Source organism: Acanthochromis polyacanthus, chromosome 2 (assembly GCF_021347895.1).
Source record: "Acanthochromis polyacanthus isolate Apoly-LR-REF ecotype Palm Island chromosome 2, KAUST_Apoly_ChrSc, whole genome shotgun sequence".
Taxonomy (NCBI): Eukaryota; Metazoa; Chordata; class Actinopteri; family Pomacentridae; genus Acanthochromis; species Acanthochromis polyacanthus.
The window spans coordinates 30,426,851-30,436,047 of NC_067114.1; the positions used below are offsets into that span (position 1 = coordinate 30,426,851).

Below are 9,197 nucleotides of genomic sequence, written 5' to 3' on the forward strand. Positions count from 1 at the left end.
GGAGTGTTTTGACTGGGAGTATCTCCACCTGGACGGGGCAGCAGCACCCAGCAGGTCTTCTTGGCCCTGAGGAGGGTGGTCTGCTCAGCTGAGACCATCAGAACCATCAGAACCACCCTCCCCAACCTGCAGGACATTTACTACAATTCAAGTATAAGGTTATAGTTATTATATATCACGTTATAAGGATGTGCTTTCTTTAATTTTCCTATTTCTTCATGTTCAGTTTCATCTGTTATTAGTATTTTTTATTTAAAATAAATATAATTCTCATCCAAGAGAGCCAAAGTTGTTTCTTACAGTTAAAAGGTGGATCTTTGGTTTAGGTTAAAGTCAGCAGTGGTTCAACCTTTAATGGGCTCAATGTTTAAAAGATGTGATTGATTCAAATCATATTTTTGCCATATTCTTTCGCAGTTTGAGTGTATTTTAATACTGTGTGATTTAAAAAAAACACACTATAATTAAACATGTACAAAGACAATGTTAAGCTGACATTACTATTTTAATATCTGTGAAGAACACGTGACTTGGTGTGTAGCATATCTGTGTAAGTTTGGACCACTTCATTTAAGGTACAGCATACAATCTGTTAGGGTGTTGAAATGTAATTCAGCAGAAAACTCATGTGACTTGCCTTCTTGGCAACTATTTGGAAAGGTTTTGTCTTATTAATTTAGATCAAATTCAGATGCAGGCTGCTATTTAGAGAATGTCTGAGCCAGTACTGTTTCACTAACATTGTTTGAATAATTAACCCACTAATATGTAGCTTATTATTTATTTATTTAGATGATGGTTGGATCAGTAATGTTTAACCAAAAATCTGTCATTACATATTCAAATAATATGTCAATTTAGAGGCATCAGTCAATATTGATTTAGTAGGTTAGGTTCAGTTAAGGTTAAACATGTGACATTTATTTAACATCAGTCATAAATAGAGCTTTAAATTTGGTTTCAGTGCTTCTGCCTGACGACGTGACAACATGGAGTCAATCTGATTCTACTATCTACAACAATACAGATCATTACAGTTTATTATACTATACAGGGTGTCCCTGAAGTCTGGACACATGGTCAAAAATACATATTTTCAAGAAATTCAATTTTTAACGTTTTATTCAATATGTTCATTTTATATATACATACACACACACGCACGCACGCACGCACGCACGCACGCACGCACGCACACACACACACACACACACACACACACACACACACACACACATATATATATATATATGTATGTATGTATATGAGAATTAATCAAATACATATCTAATATAATAGCCTTATTTGATCTGTGGAGAAAAAAATATATAGTTGAGATTCCCTATATGTCCAGACTTTACGGACACCCTGTGTAATTTATTTATTTATTTTTTAAAAAAAATTCCCTTCTTTATTGAACATTGAATAGAACAAAACAATTCAACACAGAGACAAAAAAGAACAAACAACAAAGAAAAGTATTGCCGGGGGGTCACAAACAAGAAACAGACTACAGAAAAACATTAAATACACTCCCTGTGTAATTTATTTTCGTCATATCTTCTCGTAGGCGGGACTTCCTGTACATTAACCAACAGCTACACGGGACACTGGATGTGCTTCGAAAGGTCGCCCCTTGTAAACTCGTCGTTCCCGGCAATACTGTCCAATAAAATTAATGAACGTTCCTTTGGTCCCGCCTTTATGAGCTTCCTGGCCAGTTATAAACATTGTAGTTCAATAAAACTCTATCTGATAGGCTAGAGAGGCGGAAGTAACATGGCGATGAGCCAATTATGCGTGAAGGAGGCTTCTCTCTGACCAATGGGCGTTTAGGACGTAGACGGAGAGCTTATAAATGACAAGGTGACAGTCTGTTCCATCCTACATTCATTGACTGCCGCTGTGTGCGAGAGCAGCTAACTGCGGACCCTCCGAAAACCGTAACTTACCGGTAATATTTTTTATTTTCACAGACTTACTTCATATTCAGTGTAGATATATTTTAAATGCGTGTACGTCTGGTATTTAAACAGGGTGAGTTGTCAGGAAATGCTTGTAAAGCTGCTAGCCGTCGGGAGCTAACAGGCTAGGTCGGCCATTCAGTGATCGGGAGCTTCAGAATGTGATTTAAGCCCACTGATTTTTAACTAACAGGTAATGCACCAGTATTAACATGAAGACAGAGTTTCAGAAAGACTCTGTGCTTCTCCTGGAGCCAGCAGCGGGTCACCGTCCGGGCAGAGCTCGGCCAGGCTGCTCTGACTGACAGAACGTAAAATGTCTGCCTGTCCGGGGCCTACCCGGTCTGTCAGTCTGCCGCTGCAAGGACACTGCTGTCGGACACTGGTGGTGTCCTGTAGCCGCTCGTCCTTACATGACAGAGTGGTTAGGTTGTTTCAGCAGGGAGTGCACCTTTCTTTCTCCCCAGGCCCCATGTGTCCATCTGTTGCTCATTTTTGACCTTCACGTCTGCAGGCTGATTAGCTTAGCAACTTAGCTTAGCTCCGGCGGTTCCCCTCTCCTCTGAGGACAGTCGGCCAAACCCAGGTCTAAGCGGTGACACGGCCATACAAGCTGACCTCCTTTCTGCCCTTAAGATATGTCAGGTCATCTTAAAGTCTTCGTAATAATTTGACAATTGTATTACATGTTAGACTGATTAGCTCATGTAAGCAGAAGTGTCCTCCAGATCTGAGCTAATGACGTCTCCAGGTGGGAGTGTAGGAAGCCATTCATTCTGCAGCATGTGTGGATATTTAGCGGTTTATCTGGACGTGATCCTTTCCTATTGTCGTTGCAATTGGATTAGCTTCTTGGCTGAACTACCCAGGAGCTACAGGCTGAAGTTTATCTTCTCAATCAGCTTGTTGCTAGAGTTGACCTCTGCATACTCCAGGATTTCTGTTCCTCAGGTGGTGCATTTCCAATGAAACTGAAGAATTGCGCACGTTTAACGTGTACACATAGAATTTACTTAAGGTCTGTACTTGAATCCTGAGTTCAGAGTAACTGTCAAACCCATAGGTCAAGCATACAGCAGCTAGCACAGAGCTGCAGCCTTCACCTTGCCCACCCTTGTCTACTTATGATCAGGAAAGCTGCAAAAGTTTTAAATGCATCCAGGTTAAAAACCACAAGTCTGAGGTGGATGAATACTGCTAGTATACTGTCGTTAAGATGAAGTTCACTGAAGACATCTGAAATATCATTTCCCATGATCCACTGTGACCGTTCAGTGTCCAAGTGTGTGTGGGTCTGAAGTGAGCGTATACCTGACAGTTGCTGGTGGGTCTGTAGCACTTTCATTACAATTATTTTCCAGGTTTACTTCCTGTAAACATGCGGTTTTTGTTTGACCATGAAAATGTCTTTGAACAAGGACACTGACCTACAATCTATCATCTTACCTCTTTCCAGGTTCCAGCCATGTATGCCTGCGCAAAGTTTGTCACTTCTCCCGCTGTGGTATGTACGCTTTGGCACTTTTTAGGGGGGAAAAAAAATCATCTTTACAAAGTACAGCTGTGATTGTGTGCTGTTTCAGCTCTGACAGCTTAAACTGAGGGCAGAAGTTCATTGTAAGGTCTTTATCTGTATTTTTAATTGTCCCCTGTGGATGTATTTCAGTGACAGAAAAGTATAAGTTCATGATTACCTGAGCCTTCTAGGATCCTTTTTTTAAAAAAAATCTGTCGTCACTGCATGACATCCACGTTTGGTCGATGCTCTTTGTGGCAGTTGCACAGTCAGTGACATGTCAGCTGACCCTGCAGCACGCTGAGCATCTCAGTCATGGAGGTATTGTAGAGGACCAAGTCCAGCGTTTACATCTGACAGTCTTCAGCAGAGAAAGGACCTACAGACACTGATGAGCGTTTCCTGCTTTAATCTTATGCTTAATTAAATACTTAATTAAGAAGAAACGGATTGGTTTCAGGCCTAAATATTGTAGCAGAATGTCTGCAGTTTGACAGACCATGAAGATGTTTATTTCCCAAAACTGCAGTGTTTAGTCACAATAGTGTTTGAGTTTCTCCAGGAAATGTCAGATTATTTTTTAATGATTTTTAAAAAGTGCGTATCTTTCAAATTTGAGCTTTTTTCCCTCTGGTTTTACACTTTAGGCCTTTTCAGGCATGTAGAAGTCTAGTAAATATACTTCATTAATCCTGAGGGATTAGCAGAGTATCTGTCTGTCTTGATCAGTTAAAGACTAACTGCCAGTCATAACTTTAAAAGAGAGATTACAACTGGTCAGTTTTAAGAGATTGCTGGCAAAGGTTTTGTTTGGAAAATTCCCTGTTTGCTATCCCATTAATGTTTTCTCTAGTTTCCTTTGATGAAGTTTCTGTTAATGTTAAAATTCAGTTTATTGGTTAGATGCTACAACGCTCCAGTCAGTGTCTGGCTGCTTGTCGGCTTTTTAAAATCCACTATATTTTACTTTCTGGTGACATCAGTTGGTGTTTAGGATCCATTAATGCCCTCATGTTGGCTTAGATCTTGGCTAGAATGGATGTTAGGTCTTTTAGTCTTTGAAAGAAAATCAGTAAGATGCTCTACTTGATGTCCAGTTCCTGCTTGTAAAGGCTCTTGTTGACTCTCTGTAGCTCCGTGGGGGGTCCAGAGTCCTCGCCCGGCCGGTCTCCGTCTCCCTCTTCAACAGACCTGAAGCCACAGTGGAGCAGCAGGTCAGTCCCTTCATCAGCGATCATCTCACACCAACACATCTGACACATGCACTGATGTTTAGAACATCTGTCAGACTATGAGTAAAGATTACGTTGTTGTGGAGAGGCATGACTCACCCACCGGCCTGAAGAGTTGCAGCTTGCAGTCAGTCATCATTTCTTCAAACATAAGAAGTCCAGGATGTTGTTTTTTCACTCTCTGGAAACATGCTCCTCTCCCTTTGATATGCTGCAGATGTGCTAATGTTAGCTCCTTATAATCAAATGCCAACATAAACGTACTGAAATATTGCGGAAGTTTCCTGTGAGAGATTTGTTGATGTAATTCCTGAACCAGTAATTGATTAGTTGTTAATCATAAAATTTTAATGCTAGCTATTCTGTTAATTGGTTAATTGGTTTTTCTTCCTCTGTGATGGCATACTGAGTGAAAACAAGACTTGAGTTGTCATTTCATCTTGAGATTTAAAATGCTTTTTCACCATTTTTTTTTTTCAGTTTTCTGACATTTTATAGACCAAGTACTAATCTGTTAATCAAAAGGAAACAATATTAACGGTGAAAATAATTAGTTGCAGGTCTACCTCATTCCTGTTTATTCTTTAAACAGAAGCTCTACAAAAATCTGAAAGAGCTCCAGTATACTTACAGCACTCGAAATAAGAACTGAGACTGATGATTTATTGAAAAACTAAAAGGCTTAATATTTGGAGATGAAGACAACTTTGTAAATGGTAGTCAGCTGGAGACTTTTTCTTATTTTAGAGCAGCATCTAGCAGACGTCAACATTATTCTTGACTGTTTTTCTGCACTGACCTCAGCCTCATCCCCAGGCAGCTGCTGCTTAATTGATCGCATGATGCACATCTGAATAAAGTGCACTTTACAAACTGTCCTGTTTTTAAACAGAGGGCTACCTCAAACATCTGCCAGAATCTAGTGTTTTGTCTGAGTGAGTTATGACAGAATCATGCACAGATTAAGACCAAATATCTCTGACAAATCATTTAAACATGTCATTTTTTAAATTGAAATGTAAATGAATTCTCATCAGACATGTTGAGTGCTGATTCTAGTGTTTTTCTGAATTTAAGTTCTGCCATTTTACCCTTAAATTGTATCTCTTTACATCTTTTGTGTTGTTGAACAGTGCGTTTAGCAGAAGTCTGTGATGCGTTTGGTCAGTGCGTTTAGATGAACACCCTGGATCTCAGAGATGTAAATATTTAGTCTGTTGGCTGATGAGTGGTCTGTACTGGAGCTGTTTCTCCTCTCCATCTCCAGGCCCTGTTGCCAGTCAGCCAGTCTGCAGTCCTGACCCGCTCCTTCCAGACCAGCGCCGTCTCCCGGGACATCGACACTGCCGCCAAGTTCATCGGTGCTGGTGCTGCCACGGTGGGCGTGGCCGGCTCAGGAGCTGGAATCGGAACAGTGTTCGGCAGCCTCATCATCGGCTATGCCAGGTACGCTGTTCACATTTTACCACCTGGATGAGTCCGTCCACAGCGGTGTGAGGGGTGGCCTGGTGCTTTTATCAACATTTAGAGTCCAGACTGCTGAACGCAGACTTCCTAATGTGCTTCAGTGATGTCTGTAGATGGTCTTTAGTAACCTGAGGATTTAAAGGCCAAGGATGAGAAGCAGATTAAATTTGTGTGAGGAGTAAGCTCTCAGATTCTTCAGTTTAAATCATCAGAACAGCTTCATCAGTGTTCTCCAGGACACACTGGCTTTGTTTGAACAAATAGTGACTCCGTCTGTTACCAGCCAAGGGTTTGAAGCTGCAGTCTGGTTTCTCTCTGAGGAAGTGGTGTTGGAATCGTGTTTATCACACCAAAGCATGTACTTTAACTAAACTCCTGCACCTCAGACCACAGATCCCAGCAGATATCAGTGGAAATGACCTAAACACAAAGAGTTTCATTTTCTCAGATGAGTAATTATTGTCTGAATTAAACAATGCTTATGTTTACTGGGAGTATTTTAAACTGTTCTGCTATTGTATACCTGCATTTTTTCTGTCCTAAACATAACAAATCAAAGCTGTTCATTTAGTAAATTGAGTTTATTGTGAACTTTAGTAGGTTAGACTTATGCAGAGCTGATGAAAGCTTCATTACTGCTCTTAATGAAACTACCAGTTACCTTAAGAGGAAACGTGACTTGCTTAAGTAGTGTGGGATTGCAGGGTTTATAGAAATTCAAAGATGCACTGTAGCAGCTTTTTTTTTTTTTTTTTTCAATTTTCTGAGATCCAGGTTAGCAGCTTCTAATCTTTTTGTCAAATCAAGTTAATGTACAGGGATTACATTTTTATCTGTGTTCTGAACCAGAAAGTAAGTCTGTGTAACATTGTGACGTATTTCTTCAGCTGTAGACTGCTGTGTTTAAATTATGTAACTTTGAGGAGATCCAGCAGCTTTTTATTAGTCAGCCAGTTCATAAGTCTTTTGGATCTGATGAAAAAATGTTCCCCTGCATGTGTAAATGATCAGAATCCAACACAAAAGGGATCAAGCTGAGATACAGTTAGGATAATTAAGAGAAGATCTACATTATTTTTGCTAGAATACAGCAATCAATAAGCAAAGGTTAGTGAAATAAATGCAATTATACAGAGGTTAGTAGTAAAATAGATTTAATAACAAAGAATACAAAGTTTCTAAAAGTTTGTGTGAACTTTCTGTGTGTAAAGTGTTTAAAAAAATAAGATACCTCAAGTACAAGATGTAAACTGTGTACTAATACTAAAATCTAGAAAGATTGACAGAAAATTGGACCTGATGCAAAACGCCGTAAACCTAAACACTGGTGTAGCCTCAGTTTAAAGAGCAGCAGTATGTCTGTCTATCACACGTCCTCTTTGATACCAAAAAGTCCACTCACACTTATACATTTGTAGACATATGGTTCTAAGACAACAACACAATCAAATGCTGAAAAGCAGATTAGATTGAATAATTTGGAGCCCAGATCAGAAGACGATGAACCCTGAAGACTTCATCACATTAATGTGTAAATAGCTCTGTATTGATTATGTTTGATTCTTCACTTGGTTTGCATCTACAACTCCAGACTGTTAGCTTTTTTCCTGTGTTTGTATTTAAAGTGATTTTACTCCAGTTTATGGAAGCTGATCTTCATGTTTTGGTGGTTTTAGCAGGTTTTAGGTTGCGCTCACTTAATAAAATATTTTGGCTAGTTTGTGGTGAAACCTCAAGGTACAAATGTCTGTTAGTTTAGTATTCACTGTGTTAGTTTGCCGTTTGGATGTGTCTGATTGGTTGGCATGAATTAAATGTCCGTACGTCTCTGTCCTCCACAGGAACCCCTCCCTGAAGCAGCAGCTCTTCTCCTACGCCATCCTGGGCTTCGCTCTGTCTGAGGCTATGGGTCTCTTCTGTCTGATGGTGGCGTTCCTCATCCTGTTCGCCATGTAAACCTGGAAACACACCACACCTCTCCCCTCCACTTACTGCCCCGCTACTCCCCTCTGCTCCCTTCTCTCTCCCTCCCTTCCCTTCCACCCGGAGGGGGGGTTTCCAGAACGGGAACTCTGAACGAGCTGATAGGCCATTCCAATCAATGGAGAAAATATTAAAAGGAAAAATATTTACATCTGAGGTTAGCAGATCTCCAATCCTTCATTTTTATGTTCCTACACTTATGTTTGTTTTTTGGAAGTTTTATGTAAGACCTCACTTCGGTTGAAATCTGTCCAGAATAAATGGTTGGGATAACTAAGAACTGTCTATGGTGTTTTTAATCCTGTTGTTGCCAACTATCCATCCATCCTCTATACACCACTTTATCCTCATTAGGGTCATGGGGGGTGCTGGAGTCTTTCCCAGCTGACTCGGGTGAAGGCAGGGGACACCCTGGACAGGTCACCAGTCTGTCACAGGGCTACATATACAGACACACAATCACACTCACATTCACACCTACGGACAATTTAGAGTAACCAATTAACCTCAGCAGATTTTTGGACTGTGGGAGGAAGCCGGAGTACCCGGAGAAAACCCACGCATGCACAGGGAGAACATGCAAACTCCATGCAGAAAGATCCTAGGCCCAGGCCGGGATTTGAACCGGGGATCTTCTTGCTGCAAGACGAAAGTGCTAACCACTACTCCAATGTGCAGCCAGTGTTGCCAACTAGGGGATCTTAAAATGTCATGGGAATAATTCTTATGTTTCTATACAATTATTAGTCATGTTTTAGCCCTGATTATAAATAACTGACACTGTATCCTAAAGACAAACTGGTAACTAACTACAGCAGAGTTTAGCTCACTTAACTGTAATACTCCTATGACATGGGTGCACGTTCACTAAAAAAAAATGCATTGTTTTCCATACATAACAGAGTGAGATTTATGGTGGCTTGTCAAATGAGTCAGTTAAGTTGAAAATCACCAAAATGTACTGTTGACTAGATTTTTACAAAGGTGTAATCTAAGTTTATATTTCCACCTGATGTCATCAGCTGGAGTTCAGAA

General features: G+C 40.3%; 1 protein-coding gene across 1 annotated transcript; it reads left to right on the plus strand.

Annotated features, from left to right (window-relative positions):
- Positions 1-1,821: 1,821 nt before the first annotated feature.
- atp5mc1 (ATP synthase membrane subunit c locus 1) lies at positions 1,822-8,442 on the plus strand. Its single transcript, XM_022195943.2, has 5 exons — positions 1,822-1,954; positions 3,421-3,468; positions 4,614-4,694; positions 5,980-6,158; positions 8,021-8,442. The coding sequence occupies exons 2-5, from the start codon at positions 3,430-3,432 to the stop codon at positions 8,133-8,135; spliced, it is 414 nt and encodes a 137-aa protein (XP_022051635.1). The 5' UTR covers positions 1,822-1,954; positions 3,421-3,429; the 3' UTR covers positions 8,136-8,442.
- The last annotated feature ends 755 nt before the right edge of the window (positions 8,443-9,197 follow it).

Coding starts and splice junctions, on each gene's coding strand:
- atp5mc1 (XM_022195943.2), top strand. CDS start 3,430: ATGTATGCCTGCGCAAAGTTTGTCACTTCTCCCGCTGTG. Junction 3,469..4,613: donor TTGTCACTTCTCCCGCTGTG/GTATGTACGCTT, acceptor GACTCTCTGTAG/CTCCGTGGGGGGTCCAGAGT. Junction 4,695..5,979: donor AAGCCACAGTGGAGCAGCAG/GTCAGTCCCTTC, acceptor CTCCATCTCCAG/GCCCTGTTGCCAGTCAGCCA.